We start from the raw sequence: 18,916 nt of genomic DNA, 5'->3' as shown, positions 1-18,916 counted from the left end.
GGATAGGCATTTTCGTTAGCCTTTAAATGACTCCACTATATTACATTATCCATATCGATTTAGTGGATGCAGATCTGACCTCAACTTTCAGGTCAAATATCCGAAAAAAAGAAACCAATACCTTCCCGTGATCAGAGTACAAAAATCTTTAAAACGATATCAAGATATCTTGCATTCATAGACTTAATGTTTATATCTGATAGAGACTACAAGGACCTTCTGCATATAGAAACCAGTAAAGAAAGTCTTAAAGTCGAGCGGGCCGACTTTATTATACCCTATACCACTTTGCTAATTTAGTAGATCTCTTCACAACAATTAAACGTTTTTATGGGAGAATTCATATCACGTTATGATTATAATTATAATTTAAAGTTCAAAGGACTAAATATGCCGAAGCATTTGTATCTTTTAAACTCGGACTTGTATTGTCCATTTGATATATATGGGAGCAATATCTAAATCTGAACCGATCTCGATAAAATTTGGCAAAGATATTTCTGAGCTGTATTTGATATATTTCCCTGAATATCGTTGTTACGGAGTGCATATTGCGGTTATGGGTAACAAATATAACAAATCGGATGAATAACATATATGGAAGCTATAGCTATATCTGAACCGATCTTCACCAAATTTGACATACTAACTTCTAGACTCAATTCTGTCGTACGTGCCAAATTCCATCCCATTTGGGCAAATATTAGACGTTTGGTGCACAATAAAAGGTAAATCGAACCGATCTCGACAAAATTTAGCAAAAGTATTTCTGAGCTGCATTTGATATATTTCCCCAAATATTGTTGTTACAGAGTGCAAATTACGGCTGCGGAGGACAAAAATAACAAATCGGATGAACAAAATATATATTGGAGCTATAGCTATATCTGAACCGATTTCGATAAAATTTGGCATACTTATTTTCAGGTCTAATTTGGTTGTATGTGCAACATTCCATACTATTCGGGCTTATATTACACGTTTGTTGCACAATAAAAGGCAAATCGGACGAAGTTATATATGGGAGCAATATCTACATTTTTACCGATTATCTCCAATTTCAATAGGGTTCGTCCTTGGGCCAAACAAATGATTTCATCTGGATAGGGCAATAAATGCGGCTTGTACTTTGTTTACAAAAATACATAGACAGACGGACAGACGGACGGACGGACATGCATAAATCGACTCAGAATGTGATTCTATGCAGATCCTCAAAAGGAACTATTATGGGTCTATCTCGTTTCTTTTTGCCTCTTTTTCAAACAAATGCACAAAGACATAATATCCTGACCACCATGTGGTGTACGGCATAAAAATGGTATTTCAGTTGCAGAAGACCTTTAGTGTCATATGACCTAGAACGATGTTGTAACTGCAAAAATCTCCAAGCCTTCACCATCTGTAAAAGTGACCCTAAAATATTTTTGGAACTCCCACGTAGAGTAAATGTTTTGCTTATCAAAATATACGCATTCAATAAGATTTAAGGCCTTTAAAATTTTTCTTAAGATCCACTTGTTAGTCCCTCAAAAAATTCCTAGAACTCAGGTTTTAGTCCTTCAAAAAAGTCGACTTAAATCCACATTCTACTTCTTCAAAAGTATGTCTACAAGTCCACGTTGTATTTCTCCCAAAATAGAACTCTACAATTCCTCGTTTTAGTTTTTCCAATAATTCACTGTAAATTAACATTTTAGTCCTTCCAAAAACGTCCATAGAAATATGTGTTTTGTCCTTGAAAAATCTCTCTAGAAATCAACGTTTTAGTCTTTTAAAATGTTACCAGTTACACGTCTTAATCCTTTAAGGATACCTTAAAAATCCACGTCTTAGTCCTTTAAGGATACCTTAAAAATCCACGTCTTAGTCCTTTAAGGATACCTTAAAAATCCACGTCTTAGTCCTTTAAGGACACCTTAAAAATCCACGTCTTAGTCCTTTAAGGATACCTTAAAAATCCACGTCTTAGTCCTTTAAGGATACCTTAAAAATCCACGTCTTAGTCCTTTAAGGATACCTTAGAAACCCACATTTTGGCCATAGAAACATCCTTAGAATTCTCGAAAAAATAAAAAATAACCTTTTATATTTTCAGGGCTGCGTTTTTACACCCGATTCCGAATTTCAAATCTTCTTATTTTAAAATTATCTAAAATTTTCATTAATTTTTCCTAGCCATATTCTTTCCCATTTCTTCGTGTCTCTTTGAATAAAATTTTATTTAAACTTCGAAATTAATCCAAATAAATAAAGACATTCTCTCCTCTTTAAGTCTACGTAACTGGGTTAGCCTTGTCTGAGACGATGTGCCACATTTAATGCCGTTTTGCCATGAAATGTCAGTGTGGAAGTTGAAAAGGCGGCGGCAGCGCCACAGCATCCTTTGCATCATTATTACTATCTTCATAATCATCATCATCCTCTTCCTGCTCCTACTCCTCCACCTCATCATGATGATTATTTTGATAATCGTTATTCGCTTAGACGCCATGATCTGTGTCATTGTAAGCTCGATGTCAACATGAAGTTTGTTTTTCTACCAAAGACATGACTGACTTTCTTGCTGCTGTTGCTGATGTGTGTGTGTGTGTGTGTGCGTGCAGGCATTTATGTTGGAATGTGTCCTGCCAGTTGTTGTATCTTTGACTGTTGGCGTTTCCTACTCCTGCCCTTGGATATCCCCTGTCACTTGTCATGGTTGGGCGAATGACATTTTTCTTGCCACCTATCTTCTGGTCTTGTGGTCTCGGCCAGGATATGGCCATGTGCGTGCATGTCTTCTTGGTTAAGTCAACAAGACAGTCAACTACTTGGCCGAGGGAAATGTTATCCACCAACCACCTCGTGTTTGCTCTCGTCTAATATCAACTAAGGAGGTTAACATCGTCTCTATCTCTGCCGCGCCCACCGCCACCGCCGCTTGATGTTATTTCTTGGCATTTGTCATTATTTCACCCGCATTCCATTTTTGCCTGTTTAGTTTTTACTGCCGACACCACAGGATAACAAACATTTCTCCATAGAATTCCATTGAGAAATATATGAATGTATCTGCGGATGTCTGTATGCTGTAATATCATCTGCGTGTAGGATACGAGTAGATGTCTATTGGAATGCAAAATTTGCATCGAGGATATGTCATGGGTCTTGGTTGATGTGAAAACTTTATGGAATTGTAGGTTATTGGAGGATTTCGTATTGGGATGAAAAAGAGAAAACGGAAGTCAAAATCTGATGTAGTCTGATGGGCCTAAAAGTTGTTTATTCATGGGATCTGTTTTATGTCTTAACAGAGAAAGAATATCAAATTGATATAAAAAACTAGTAAGGAAGAGTCAAAAGTCGGGCGGGGCCGACTATATGATACCCTACACCACTCTGCTAAGTCAGTAGAGCTTCATATGACAATTAAAAATTGTTAGGGGAGAAGGTCTAAAGGACTAAATATGCCGAAGCATTTGTATCTTTTAAATTCGGACTTGTATTGCCCATGTGGTGCACAATTATAAAGGTATGTATGGGAGCTATATCCAAATCTGAACCGATCTCGATAAAATTTAGCAAAGGTATTTCTGAGCTGCATTTGATATATTTCCCCGAATATCGTTTTTACGGAGTGCATATTACGGCTGTGGGTGACAAATACAACAAATCGGACGAACAATATGTATGGGAGCTATAGCTATATCTGAAGCGATCTTCACCAAATTTGGCATACTACCTTCTAGACTCAATTCGGTCATATGTGCCAAATTCCATCTCATTTGGGCAAATATTCGGACGTTCGGTACACAATAAAAGGTAAATCGGATGAAGTTATATATGGGAGCTATATCCAAATCTGAACCGATCTCGATAAAATTTAGCAAAGGTATTTCTGAGCTGCATTTGATATATTTCCCCAAATATTGTTGTTACAGGGTGCATATTACGGCTGCGGAGGAAAAAAATAACAAATCGGATGAACAATATGTATGGGAGCTATGGCTATATCTGATCCGATTTCGATCAAATTTGGCATATTTATTTTCAGGCCTAAATAAATCGACTCAGACTGTGATTCTATGCAGATCATCAAATGGAACTATGGGTCTATCTCGTTTCCTTTTTTTGTTACAAACAAATGCACAAAAACATAATACCCTGACCACCTTGTGGTGTAGGGTATAAAAATATATCGAAGCCGAATTCCACAAAAAGAAAACGTGCGTCCCGAAAATCACTCTATTTGGGCTGATATTAGCAAATATTTGCACAATAAACCTGAAATCGGATTACGGATATATATGGGAGTTATATCTAAACTTTAGACGATCTCGATAAAATTTGACAGAGGTATTTCCGAGCTCTATAAGATATCTGGTACCAAATAACATTGTTGTCGAATGCATATTACAAATATAAAGGACTTAAATACCAAATCGGATGAAACATATATATGGAAGCTACAGCTATATCTGAACCGATTTTCTCCGAATTCGACGTACTTGCTTCTACACTCAATTCGGCCAGATGTACAAAAATGCAGGTCATTTGGACTGATATTGACCATTTGGTGCACAATTAACCCGAAATCGGTTAAAGATATATATGGAAGCTTTATCAAATCTGAACCGATCTAGATAAAATTTGGCAAAGGGTATTTCCAGGCTGTATCTGATATCTGGTACCAAATATTATTATTTTTGTCGAATGTATATCGGATGAAACCTGTGAGCTTTAGCTATAGGGTGAGATAAAACAAGTAAAAAAGGTGTTAGTTCGGCCAGGCCGAAGTTTGAATACCCTCCACCATTTGTAACGAATTTTGCAATTCTCAAAAACAATAAAATCCGTTAAAAAATTCTGTTAAAATCTTAAGAATACCAAATGTAGCTGTTATATTAGAGTCTATACGACGACGTGGACCTGCATAGGTAACATTTGTCACAAGCCATTACAATATTTAAAGGCGAAACTTTAAAAAATCGGTTATAATGTAGATAAAATCATCAATACGGAATATCGTGGGGTACCGTTAAATGGGGGCTATACGAAGACGTGGACCTGCACAGATAATTTTCTGTCTTAGGCTGTAATATCCATTACGAACTTCGCATTCCGGTAAATAAATCTGCTAAAATCATAAACATACCGAATATCGGGAGGTACCGTTATATCGGGGCTATACCAAAACTTGGACCTACATGGCCCATTTTCAATACCAAAAGTCCTGCAGACATAACATACATTTGAGTAAAATTTTATGAATCTACTTCAATTCGTTCGGAAGCTAGAGTGATTTCCACAGACGGACAGACGAATAGACGTACAGGCGGACGGATATCGCTATATCGACGTAGAATTTTATACTGATCAAGAATATATATACTTTTTGGGGTCCAAAATGTCTATTTCGAGGTGTTACAAACGGAATGACAAATTTAATATACCCTCCATACTATGGTGGAGCGTATAAAAAACCGCAAAAAAATCAAACGCCATAATTTTTACACTTTTTTTAATTTTATTGAATGAAAGCAAAAAAATGTCGGAAATACCATCAAATTTTAGAATAAGTTTAGATTTGTTCGAATTGGTCACCATTAGCATGAATTATGGCCTTCAAACGGCCAATGAAACCATCGCACGCTGCCCGAGTGATGATCTGCGGTATTTTGGCCCATTTCCGGCGAAGCGCTTGCTTGAGATGATCGACCCTTTGGTATTTTTTAGTGCCAACCTTGTTTTCCAAAATACTCCAGACACAACAGTCCAACGGATTGGTGACCATTGTGCGCTGAAAATGAAGCGAGGAACCTCATTTTGTAACCATTCTTGGGTGGCAGTGGCGTGCTGAGTGCGATGATGCTGTGACCTGTTGAAATGCCCAAGATCTGCGGCCAAAATGTTTGGGTGCCCAAAGCATTAATATACCCTCCAGAATATTTTCGCCATAATATTCGGCATTTATTCTGATGCCAAGGTCGATTTGTAAGAGCGGAGAGCGAGCATCGTCTGTTATGGCGGCCCACACCATCACCATGGCCGGCGCTTGAGTACTGGTTGGCAATTGGATGTGCACATTTTCCGCTGACCTCTTTGGCAAGTAAACACGATCATTTTGTTGGTTTACAAACTGCTGGACAATACTGTTTTCTCATCGGGGAGAGAGAAAACCAAATTCGGCAGTTCACCACTTTCGGCCAAGCGAAGCAACTCTTTAGCTCTTTTGAGTCTATTTTCTTTCTGTTGCGGTGTAAGTTCTTGCACTTTTTGGAATTTTAAAGGCTTTACCACGAGCTCATTTTTCAATATTTGCCGAATGGAATATTGCGATACGTTCAGCCCACAAGCCATTTTTCGGCCACCGCGACGCGGGTTTCGATAATGTCGCTTCTTTACTTTTCGAACCATTTCTGCTGATGTTGCTGTTTTTTTTTCCGTCCACTTCCTTGACGTCGTTCTTAGCTCCAGTATCACGGTAACGGTCAATGGTACGAGACACAAAAGATTTTTTCACATTCAAATACTGGAGTGCTCTAACGATAGCCACTTGTGGTTTTCCAGCCAAATATAAAGAAATCACACCATCACGCTTGAATTCCATCACTAATAACATTTTTTCTGGAAATTTTCACCATAATGATTTTGTACTCTTGTAAACAATATAATGTCCTGTCAGTGGAATAATTTTAACAGCTGTCGGACGAGTGACTTAGAAATGACAGCGGTCTGAAGTTGGTTGCAGTTTTTTATCTCACCCTCAATATACTTTGTTATGTCTAAAATTGTTATTTCGGAATGACGAACTTAATATACCCTCCATACTATGTATGGTGGAGGGTATAAACGCTACCAATTCAGGAGCATATCATTTTTAATGAAGTTTCAATTTGGGCAATAATTGCCAGAAATTTGCCTCTCTCCCTCTCTCTCTCTCTCCCTCTTATAAAAATACATTTTTATTTCGTATCCTTGAAGCGAGAATGAAAGTCAACCATTTTAATATTAAATCTTACCTTAGGGGACATTTCTTTTCGAAATTTATATTCTTTATTATAAATGTACATAATTACATATACACATATTCAAATATTCATTTACTTACAATTCCTGTAGATGCGTCAATTTATTTAGGCCTTCGGGCAGTGAATTAATCAGATTATCATCTAAAACTCTGTAAAGAAAATAATGACATAGTAGTATTGAATACTTAATTAAATATTAAATTTTAAAATAAATAAATTAAATTATTATTTTCCAAATGTCATTTGTATCGCAAATTAGAGCAACATAAATTCACCAAGTACACAATTCAAGGGCAGTTTACACATCATGTAAGGGTCATAGGTAAAGTGATTTTTCATATATCATATATTGACTTAAAGATTCATCAAGACGAAACGGCTGAAGCTAGAATCTTGAAATTTTGGGTGAGGGTCACTCTTGGTCCGAAGGGGTCAGATAAGGCTGGGTTTTTGGAAATTCGTCTAGAACGGTAGGAAAAGGACTAAAAGATACTAAATATGGTATTTTATTGGATTTATCGAACCAGTAGAGCTAGAATTTGAAATTACGGTCACGATGGAGTCTATGATGGAAGGGTTCAGGAAATTCGCACAATAAGCGTACGAAAAATACTAAATTGTACTATTTCGTAACATGTGAACGGTTAGAGCTAAATAGAAATGGGATATAGAGGTTGTGCTCGAAAGTTGTTTTAATGTGCACGAAAAGTACTAAATGGTACTAAATTTGGTACAATTTCGATTTGGGTGAATCGATTAGAGTTGGATTGCTGAAATTTGGAAATAAGATTACCATTGCATTGTAGGACTGTGGTATGTCGGTAGTACGTGTGAAATGAAACTAAGTTTTAAATTTAATATTTATATTACAGATGGAGATTTGGCGGGGGTTTTGAAAATTCATCCTATATTTGTTCGAAAAGTACTAAATGGTATTTTGAATCACTGTTGGTATCTACAGTAGAGAAGTAGATTGCTTTGGTAATATTTGGAAATATTACTAAATAAGGGACTTATACAGGGTTGTCCATATTCGACGGACCCATCTGGCAACGCCATAACTTTTGACAGAGATGTCACATCGCTTAATGACATACCGCGTTTGAAGCGTCAGTCCAAGCAGATTTTTACCATGAACCAATACACGCCACGCGAGCGCTCTGAAATAGTTGAAATTTACATTCGACAGAAGAAGTCAATTGTGAAAACTCAACGTGCTTTTAAAACATTAAAAAATGTGAGAAGTGCGCCTTCTAAGAACACCATTAAGCGTTTATACGAAAAATTTTCGACTGGTAAGGCTCTTTCTAATCCGAAGAGGCCATATAAAAGTCGACCAAGGCGATCGGCCGTGAATATCGCTGCCGTACGAGCCAGTGTTGAGAGGTCCCCAAGAACATCCCCAAAACGCCGTTCTCAGCAGTTGGGCATGGCTCGGTCCACTTTACAACGGATTATTCGCATTGATTTGCATTTGTTCCCGTACAAAATTCAATTGACGCAAAGAATGTTGCCTGCGAACAAGCCTCGTCTATTGGAATGGGCCCGTCGAATATGGGCAACCCTGTATGTAATCTGAACAGATTTTGACAAAATTTGGCTGTATCTGACATCTGGAACCAAATATGATTGTTCTGAATTGCATATTACGCTTGTAAGGGATTTTAAACCCCAAATCGGATAAAAAGAACATGTATGTATAGCTATATCTGAACCGATATACACCAAATTTGAAGTATAGGTTTATAGGCTGAATTCAGTCGTAATTGCCAAAATTCAGTACATTCTTGCTGATATTAGCCATTATGGGAGCTACACCTATATAAGAACCGATTTTCTCCAAATTTGATTTATTTGCTTGTAGACTGAATTCGGTGGGATGTAAGAAAATACAGCGAATTCGGACTTATATTAGTCATTTGGTGCACAATTAACCCGAAACCGGTTGAATACATATGAGAGCTATATCTAAATCCGATTATCGCCAATTTCAATAGGGCTCGTCCTTGAGCCAACATCGTTGTTACGGAGTGCATATTACGGCTATGGATAACAAATATAACAAATCGGATGAACAGTATATATGGGAGCTATAGCTATATCTGAACCGATCTTCATCAAATTTAACATACTAGCTTCTAGACTCAATTCGGTCGTAAGTCCCAAAATCCATCTCATTTGGACAAATATTAGACGTTTGGTGCACAATAAAACGTACATCGGACGAAGTTATATATGGTAGCTATATCCAAATCTGAACTGATCTCGATAAAATTTGGCATACTTATTTTCAGGCCTAATTTGGTTGTATGTGCAAAATGTCATACTATTCGGGCTGATATTATACGTTTGGTGTACAATAAAAAGCAAATCGGACAAAGATATATATCGGAGCTATATCTAAATTTTGACCTATTATCTCCAATTTCAATAGGCTTCGTCCTTGGGCCAAACAAATGATTTGGATGGGGTAATAAATGCGAACTGTACTTTGTTCACAAAAATACATCGACTCAAAACGTGATTCTATGCAGATCATCAAAAGGAACTATGGGTCTATCATGTTTCCTTTTGCCTGTTACAAACAAATGCACAAATACATAATACCCTGACCACCTTGTGGCGTAGGGTATAAAAACAGGTAAAAAAGCTGTAAGGCAAATCCCATAAAATCCGTTAAAAATTATGTTAAAGTCTAAAAATACCGAATGGAGCGGTTATATCAAAGTCTATACGACGATATGGACCTGCATAAGTAACATTTGTCATAAACCATTACAATATTCAAATGCGGAACTTAAAAAAAAATCGGTCATAATGTACCTAAAATCATCAAAATACCTAATATTGGGAGTTACCGTTATATGGGGCTCTACGAAGACATGCACCTATACCAACAATTTTCTGTATTAGGCTGTAGTATCCATTTCGAACTTCAAATACCAAATTTGAAATAATTCCGGTAAATTATGCCGCTAAAATCATGAAAATACCAAATATCGTGAGGTACCGTTATATGGGGGCTATACGAAGACTTGGACCTGGATACAAAAATTTTTTTCATAGGCTGTAGTACGCATTAAGAACTCCAAATACGAAATTCGAAATAATTCTGGTGAATAATGTCGCTAAAATCATCAAAATACCGAATATAGGAAGGTACCGTTATATGGGGGTTATACGCAGACGTGAACCTGCAGAGACAACTTTCTGTCATAGGCTGTAGTAACCATTACGAACTTCAGATACCAAATTTAAAACAATTCCGGTGAATAATGTCGCTAATATCATGAAAATACCAAATATCGGGAGGTACCGTTATATGGGGGCTATACGAAGACGTGAACCTACACAGACAATTTTCTGTCACAGACTGTAGTGTCTATAAGGAACTTACAAATACAAAATTTGAAACAATTTCAAATAATAATAATGTCGGTAAAGTCACCGAAATACCGAATATCGGGAGGTACCGTTGTATGAGGGCTATACGAAGACGTGGACTTGCATATAAAATTTTTTGTCATAGGCTGTAGTACCCATTACGAACTTCAAATACCAAATTTGAAACAACTCCGGTGAATAATGTCGCTAAAATCATCAAAATACCGAATATCGGGAGGTGACGTTATATGGAGGCTATACGAAGACGTGGACTTGCATATAAAATTTTTTGTCATAGGCTGTAGTACCCATTACGAACTTCAAATACCAAATTTGAAACAACTCCGGTGAATAATGTAGCTAAAATCATCAAAATACCGAATATCGGGAGGTACCTTTATATGGGGACAATACGAAAACGTGGACCGGCATGGTCCATATACTAACTTAACCTGCCTACTGGTAATCTATGCATGTATGCAAAATTTTAGCCTTCTATCTCAATTCGTTCGAAAAATAGCGGGATTACAAAAGACAGGCGGGCAGAAAGACGGACATCGCTAAATCAACTAAGAATTTCACGCTGATCAAGAATATATATACTTTGTTGGGTCTGACATGAGTATTTCGAGGAGTTACAAATGGAATGACAAGGTTAATACAGTGTTGCACATATTCGACGGACCCATGACTCTTTGGGCCCATTCCAATCGACGAGACTTGTCCGCAGGCAACATTCTTTGCGTCAATTGAATTTTGTACGGGAACAAATGCAAATCAATGCGAATAATCCGTTGTAAAGTGGACCGAGCCATGCCCAACTGCTGAGAACGGCGTTTTTGGGATGTTCTTGGGGACCTAGCAACACTGGCTCGTACGGCAGCGATATTCTCGGCCGATCGCCTTTGTCGACTTTTATATGGCCTCTTCGGATTAGAAAGAGTCTTACCAGTCGAAAATGTTTCGTATAAACGCTTAGAAGGCGCACTCACTCACATTTTTTAATGTTTTAAAAGCACGTTGAGTTTTCACAATTGACTTCTACTGATGAATGTAAATTTCAACTATTTCTGAGCGCTCGCGTGGCGTGCATTGGTTCATGGTAAAAATCTGCTTGGACTGACGCTTCAAACGCGGTATGTCATTAAGCGATGTGACATCTCTGTCAAAAGTTATGGCGTTGCCAGATGGGTCCGTCGAATATGGACAATCCTGTATACCCTCCATAGTATGATGGAGGGTATAAAAAGTATTTTTAGACCTTGATCTTATATCAAAATTTTAATCATTTCCGATCGCAGATTTTTTGAAAAACCCAACAAGGAATATAAATTTATTATATTCTTCCTAAAGTCTAGTTTATACTTTTATTTATATTATTTTGGAGCTATAAATAAAGAGAAACTTACACATTCGTATTTAAAATTGTATAGCATACTTTTATGCGCTCTCAAAAAAAAAAGAAAACAACAATGTGCTATATACTATCCTATGCTATACAATTACATATTTTTTTACCATACCCATAAATACTGTAAACATATAGGTTAAAATACTCCAAAACTTTATTTAACAAATGTGGAGAGTGCCTAAAAGTATGCTCCATTTTTTGTATATGACTCCAATACGATGTGTAAACCATTTTATTTTTATACCCTACACCACATAGTGGTAAGGGTATTATGTCTTTGTGCATTTGTTTGTAACATGGAGAAGGAAACGAGATAGACCCATAGTTACTTTTGAGAACCTTCATAGAATCACTTTTTGAGTCGATTTATGCATGTCAGTCCGTCTGTCCGTCCGTCCGTCCGTCCGTCCGTCCGTCCGTCCGTCCGTCCGTCCGTCTGTCCATGTATTCTTGTGAACAAAATGCAGGTCGCATTTATTATCCGATTGAGATGAAATTTTCCAAACAATACTTTTTTGGCCCAAGGACGAACCCTATTGAAATTGGTGAGAATCGGATCAAATTTAGATATAGCTCCCATATATATCTTCATCCGATTTCGGGTTAAATGTGCACCAAATGTCCACTATCAGTCCAAATCACCTGAATTTTGGCACACCCAACCGAGTTCGGCCTTGAAGCAAGTATATCAAATTTGGAGAAAATCGGTTCAGATATAGCTATAGCTCCCATATATATCTTTCATCCGATTTGATCTTTAAGCCCCTCACATTCTTACTATGCACTCCACAACCGTGATATTTGGTACCAGGTATTAGATGGAGCACAGAAATAGCTGTTTTAAATGTTATCGAAATCGGTTCAGATTTGGATATAGCTCCCATATATATCTTCATCCGATTTCGGGTTAAATGTGCACCAAATGTCCACTATCAGTCCAAATCACCTGAATTTTGGCACACCCAACCGAGTTCGGCCTAGAAGCAAGTATATCAAATTTGGAGAAAATCGGTTCAGATATAGCTATAGCTCCCATATATATCTTTCATCCGATTTGATCTTTAAGCCCCTCACATTCTTACTATGCACTCCACAACCGTGATATTTGGTACCAGGTATTAGATGGAGCACAGAAATAGCTGTTTTAAATTTTATCGAAATCGGTTCAGATTTGGATATAGCTCCCATATATATCTTCATCCGATTTCGGGTTAAATGTGCACCAAATGTCCACTATCAGTCCAAATCACCTGAATTTTGGCACACCCAACCGAGTTCGGCCTAGAAGCAAGTATATAAAATTTGGAGAAAATCGGTTCAGATATAGCTATAGCTCCCATATATATCTTTCATCCGATTTGATCTTTAAGTCCCTCACATTCTTACTATGCACTCCACAACCGTGATATTTGGTACCAGGTATTAGATGGAGCACAGAAATAGCTGTTTTAAATTTTATCGAAATCGGTTCAGATTTGGATATAGCTCCCATATATATCTTCATCCGATTTCGGGTTAAATGTGCACCAAATGTCCACTATCAGTCCAAATCACCTGAATTTTGGCACACCCAACCGAGTTCGGCCTAGAAGCAAGTATATCAAATTTGGAGAAAATCGGTTCAGATATAGCTATAGCTCCCATATATATCTTTCATCCGATTTGATCTTTAAGCCCCTCACATTCTTACTATGCACTCCACAACCGTGATATTTGGTACCAGGTATTAGATGGAGCACAGAAATAGCTGTTTTAAATGTTATCGAAATCGGTTCAGATTTGGATATAGCTCCCATATATATCTTCATCCGATTTCGGGTTAAATGTGCACCAAATGTCCACTATCAGTCCAAATCACCTGAATTTTGGCACACCCAACCGAGTTCGGCCTAGAAGCAAGTATATCAAATTTGGAGAAAATCGGTTCAGATATAGCTATAGCTCCCATATATATCTTTCATCCGATTTGATCTTTAAGCCCCTCACATTCTTACTATGCACTCCACAACCGTGATATTTGGTACCAGGTATTAGATGGAGCACAGAAATAGCTGTTTTAAATTTTATCGAAATCGGTTCAGATTTGGATATAGCTCCCATATATATCTTCATCCGATTTCGGGTTAAATGTGCACCAAATGTCCACTATCAGTCCAAATCACCTGAATTTTGGCACACCCAACCGAGTTCGGCCTAGAAGCAAGTATATCAAATTTGGAGAAAATCGGTTCAGATATAGCTATAGCTCCCATATATATCTTTCATCCGATTTGATCTTTAAGTCCCTCACATTCTTACTATGCACTCCACAACCGTGATATTTGGTACCAGGTATTAGATGGAGCACAGAAATAGCTGTTTTAAATTTTATCGAAATCGGTTCAGATTTGGATATAGCTCCCATATATATCTTCATCCGATTTCGGGTTAAATGTGCACCAAATGTCCACTATCAGTCCAAATCACCTGAATTTTGGCACACCCAACCGAGTTCGGCCTAGAAGCAAGTATATCAAATTTGGAGAAAATCGGTTCAGATATAGCTATAGCTCCCATATATATCTTTCATCCGATTTGATCTTTAAGCCCCTCACATTCTTACTATGCACTCCACAACCGTGATATTTGGTACCAGGTATTAGATGGAGCACAGAAATAGCTGTTTTAAATTTTATCGAAATCGGTTCAGATTTGGATATAGCTCCCATATATATCTTCATCCGATTTCGGGTTAAATGTGCACCAAATGTCCACTATCAGTCCAAATCACCTGAATTTTGGCACACCCAACCGAGTTCGGCCTAGAAGCAAGTATATCAAATTTGGAGAAAATCGGTTCAGATATAGCTATAGCTCCCATATATATCTTTCATCCGATTTGATCTTTAAGCCCCTCACATTCTTACTATGCACTCCACAACCGTGATATTTGGTACCAGGTATTAGATGGAGCACAGAAATAGCTGTTTTAAATGTTATCGAAATCGGTTCAGATTTGGATATAGCTCCCATATATATCTTCATCCGATTTCGGGTTAATTGACCACCAAATGGCCAATATCAGCCCAAATGACCCGAATTTTGGCACATGTGACCGAGATTAGCCTTAAAGAAAATACAACAAAAGAAAATCGGTTCAGAAACAGCTATAGCTCCCATATATATGTTTTATCCGATTTGGTGTTTAATTCTCTCACATTCGTAATATGCACTCCACAAGAATGATATTTGGTACCAGATATAAGATACAGCCCAGAAATAGCTGTTTGTAATTTTATCGAAATCGGTTCAGATTTGGATATAGCTCCCATATATATCTTCATCCGATTTCGGGTTAATTGTGCACCAAATGGCCGATATAAGTCCAAATGGACTGAATTTTAGTACATCGGACCAAATTCAGCCTAGAAGCAAGTATATAAAATTTAGTGAAAATCGGTTCAGATATAGATATAGCAACCATATATATGTTTCATCCGATTTAGTGTTTTAGTCCCATACATTCGTGATATTCACTCCACTACCGTGATATTTGGCACTAGGTATTAGATGGAGCACAGGAATAGCTGTTTTAAATTTTATCGAAATCGGTTTAGATTTGGATATAGCTCCCATATATATCTTCATTTCTGGTTAAATGTGCACTAAATGGTCAATATCAGCCCAAATCACCTTAATTTTCGTACATAAGACCGAATTCAGTCTAGAAGCTAATACGTAAAATTTGGAGAAACCCGGTTCAGAGATAGCTATAGTTCGTAAAATGCACGATAGAATTAGATAGATTTTGATTTTGTACCAAATATCATAGAGCTCTGAAATGCCCTGTATAAAAATTTTTACGAGAGCTCTACTAAATATGCATAGTGGTGTAGGGTATCATATAGTCGGCCCCGCCCGACTTTTGAGCTTTCCTTACTGGTTTTCTTTTCATTTTAATACAAAAAACCTCAATTCTGAATTTTATGAATGCACTACCCATATTTATTATTAAATTGCATTGTTGTTATTTGTGCCATGGTTGTTGTACAAACAAATATTGTTGTTGTTGTTCTTGTTATTATCACTATTATCCACTGTTGCTGTTAACATCGTTTCGGTTGTGTCGCTTGTTTGGCAAAACAAACGAAAAATGCAATAAGTTTTGCGTCAGCTGTTGGCAATCGTTTAGTCCTTGTTGCTGTTATTTAGCTACTCCTTTGGCCAAAGGCAGCAGCTAAGAGAAAAAAGTCCATGGAATGTGGTGTGGATTGGGGTTTTGGGGGGAAAATATAAACAAAATATTGAGCCAGAGAAAATATGTTGTTGGGGGGAGGAAAGTCAAAAGCGAAAAAACTATGATAAATATTCCTATACTTGGCAGGATATCAATATTCAATGAAATTCAGCAAAAGGTTAATAAACTTAAAGGAAATGTAGATCGAAGAGATGTAGTTGGGAGTAATGATATGGTGGTGTGGTTAAAAGAAGATTGGTTTTCAAATGAAGATGATAAATTCAATGGTTAAATAACTAGTAGTGTCAGAGAATCTGAAATTTGGACTCACAGTCATTGAGGGAGTGAAGGATAGATGTTCCAAAGGGTTTTTGTGAAATTCGAGGTTTAAGGTTATGAAAAGTTCAAAAATTGTACAAAACTTCTAAAATGGTACCACACCGAGTATTATGTGAACGGAAGGAGCTAAAACCGTGAAATTTGGCATCTGAATCAACGTCGGAAAATAAGTTCGATATGTGGTTTTGGAAATGTGTACTAATTGTGCGAACTGTACTAAATTTGGAAGAGTTTGGTTTAGAGAGAAAGATTAAAGCTGGAATTTTGAAATATTCTACTGAGGACCCCAATAGAATATTTCAAAATTCCAGCTTCTACCGTTGGTGGTAGGTTTGTGGTATGAAGGTGGGTTTGGAAATATGTACTACGATTGAACGAAAAGTTCTAAATAGTACTATATTTGGTACAGTTTGGTATTGAGTGAACAGGTAGTGCTTGAAATCTGAAATTTGGTATTAGGGTCGCTGTTCCTGTGTAGTCTGGACATATGGAGGTGGTATCGGAAAAGTATATTATATTTTTACGAAAGGGTAAAGGGTGTAAAGGGTTCTATATTGGCATTGGGTGAAGGAATAGAGATACAATTCTGAAAATTAATGTTTAGACACTTGTTGATATTTGAGGTTGAGATTTGGAGGTAATTTTGAAAATTTTAATATTGAGGTGCCTGTTGGTATCTGAAATTGAGATATGGAGGTAATTTTGCACATTTGTACAATATTCGTACAAAAAGTACTAAATGGTACTAAACTGTTAGGTGAAGGGATAGTGATACAATTCTGAAAATTGATAATTAAATTACTTATGGTATTTATGTTGAGATTTGAGAGATGCGTACAATAGTTGGTAACATATATAGGGTGAGACAGAAAAAAAAAAAAACTGCAACAAAGTAAAATATCATAATTTTAATATTATTTTTTTTTTTAAATTTTATTGAATGAAAGAAAAAAATTCCGGAAATAGTATCAAATTTTAGAATAAGTTTAGATTTGTTCGAATTGGTCATCTTCGGCACAAATGTTGGCCTTCGAACGGCCAATGAAGCCATCACACGCATTCCGAATATTGCTCTGCAGTATTTTGGCCCGTTCCCGGCGAAGCGCGTGCATGAGGTGATCGACACTTTGGTATTTTTTAGTGCCAACCTTGCTTTGCAAAATACTCCAGACATAATAGTCCAACGGATTGATATCCGGAGATTTTGATGGCCATTGTGAGTTAGAAATGAAGCGAGGAACCTCATTTTGTAACCATTGCTGAGTGCGATGGTGCTGAGTCCTGTGGGAATGTCCAAGGTCTGCGGCCAAAAATTTTGCATGCCCAAGGCTTAAACACACCCTCCAGAATATTTTCGTAATAATATTCGGCATTTATTCTAATGCCACTGTCGATTAATACGAGCGGAGAGCACTCATCGGCTGTTATGGCGGCCCACACCAGCACCATGGCCGGCGCTTGAGTTCTGGTGGCCAACCGAAGGTGCACATTTTCAGCTGACCTCTTTGGCCAGAAAACACGATGATTTTGTTTGTTTACAAAATGTTGGACAACGAATGTTTTCTTATCGGAGAGAGAGAAAACCAAATTCGACAGAAAACCAATTTCGGCCAAGCGAAGCGGAGCAACTCTTTAGCTGTTTTGAGTCTATTTCGTTTCTGATGCGGTGTAAGTTCTTGCACTTTTTGGCACTTCAATGGCTTTAACCCGATCTCATTTTTCAATATTTGCCGAATGGAATATTGCGATATGTTCAGCTCACGAGACATTTTTCGGCCATCGATCAAGTCGCTTCTCTACTTTTCGAACCATTTGTGGTTTTCTGCTGATGTTGCTGTTTTCTTCCGTCCACTTCCTTGACATCGGGCTACGCTACCAGTATCACAAACGAGACACAAAAGATTTATTCATATTTAAGTGCTGGAGTGCACTAACGATAGCTACTTTTGGTTTTCCAGCCAAATATGAAGAAATCACAATATCACGCTTGAATTCCATCACGAATAACTTTTTTTCTGGAAAATTCTCACCAAAATGCCTTTGTACGCTTGTAAACAATATAATGAGCTGTCACTTGAATAATTGTAATAGCTGTCGGACGAGTGGCTTGGAAATGTCAGCAGTCTGAATTTGGTTGCAGTTTTTTCATCTCACCCTGTACTTTTCGTACCGTTCTAGGGCAAATTTCCAAAAATTCAGTATTTTGTCGAGTTTTTAGCTCTAACCAATCACATGATACGAAACGTACATTTTATTACTTTTGGTACACTTATAGTGCGAATTTCCAAGAAGCGTGTGGTACATCTATCATAGACTCCATCAGTGACCCCCATTCGAAATTTAAAAGTTATACCTTAGCTTGTTCTTCAAATACACAGGGTACCAGAAATAGTCCCTTTTAATACTTTTCGTACCGTTCTAGTGCGAAAACTCAGTTTTATTTCAAGTATTAAGCTCTAACCAATCAAATGATACGAAATTGTAACAAATGTAGTACATTTTAGTAATTTTGGTACACTTAGTGCGAATTCCCAAAAACCCTTTGGTATATCT

At 37.2% G+C, this 18,916-nt stretch overlaps 1 protein-coding gene across 2 annotated transcripts in view; it reads right to left on the bottom strand.

The window, feature by feature from the left end:
• Positions 1–18,916, bottom strand: part of LOC101887582 (leucine-rich repeat-containing G-protein coupled receptor 4) — a 98,541-nt gene that overhangs the window by 26,719 nt on the left and 52,906 nt on the right. For both annotated transcript variants that reach the window (XM_059129551.1, XM_059129552.1), the window contains one exon: positions 7,094–7,162. In XM_059129551.1, coding sequence (XP_058985534.1) covers positions 7,094–7,162 — 69 coding nt within the window. The remainder of the gene's footprint in view (positions 1–7,093; positions 7,163–18,916) is intronic.

This window comes from Musca domestica, unplaced genomic scaffold (genome assembly GCF_030504385.1).
Source record: "Musca domestica strain aabys unplaced genomic scaffold, Musca_domestica.polishedcontigs.V.1.1 62, whole genome shotgun sequence".
NCBI classification, from domain to species: domain Eukaryota; kingdom Metazoa; phylum Arthropoda; class Insecta; order Diptera; family Muscidae; genus Musca; species Musca domestica.
This window is presented reverse-complemented; position numbering and strand designations above follow the sequence as displayed.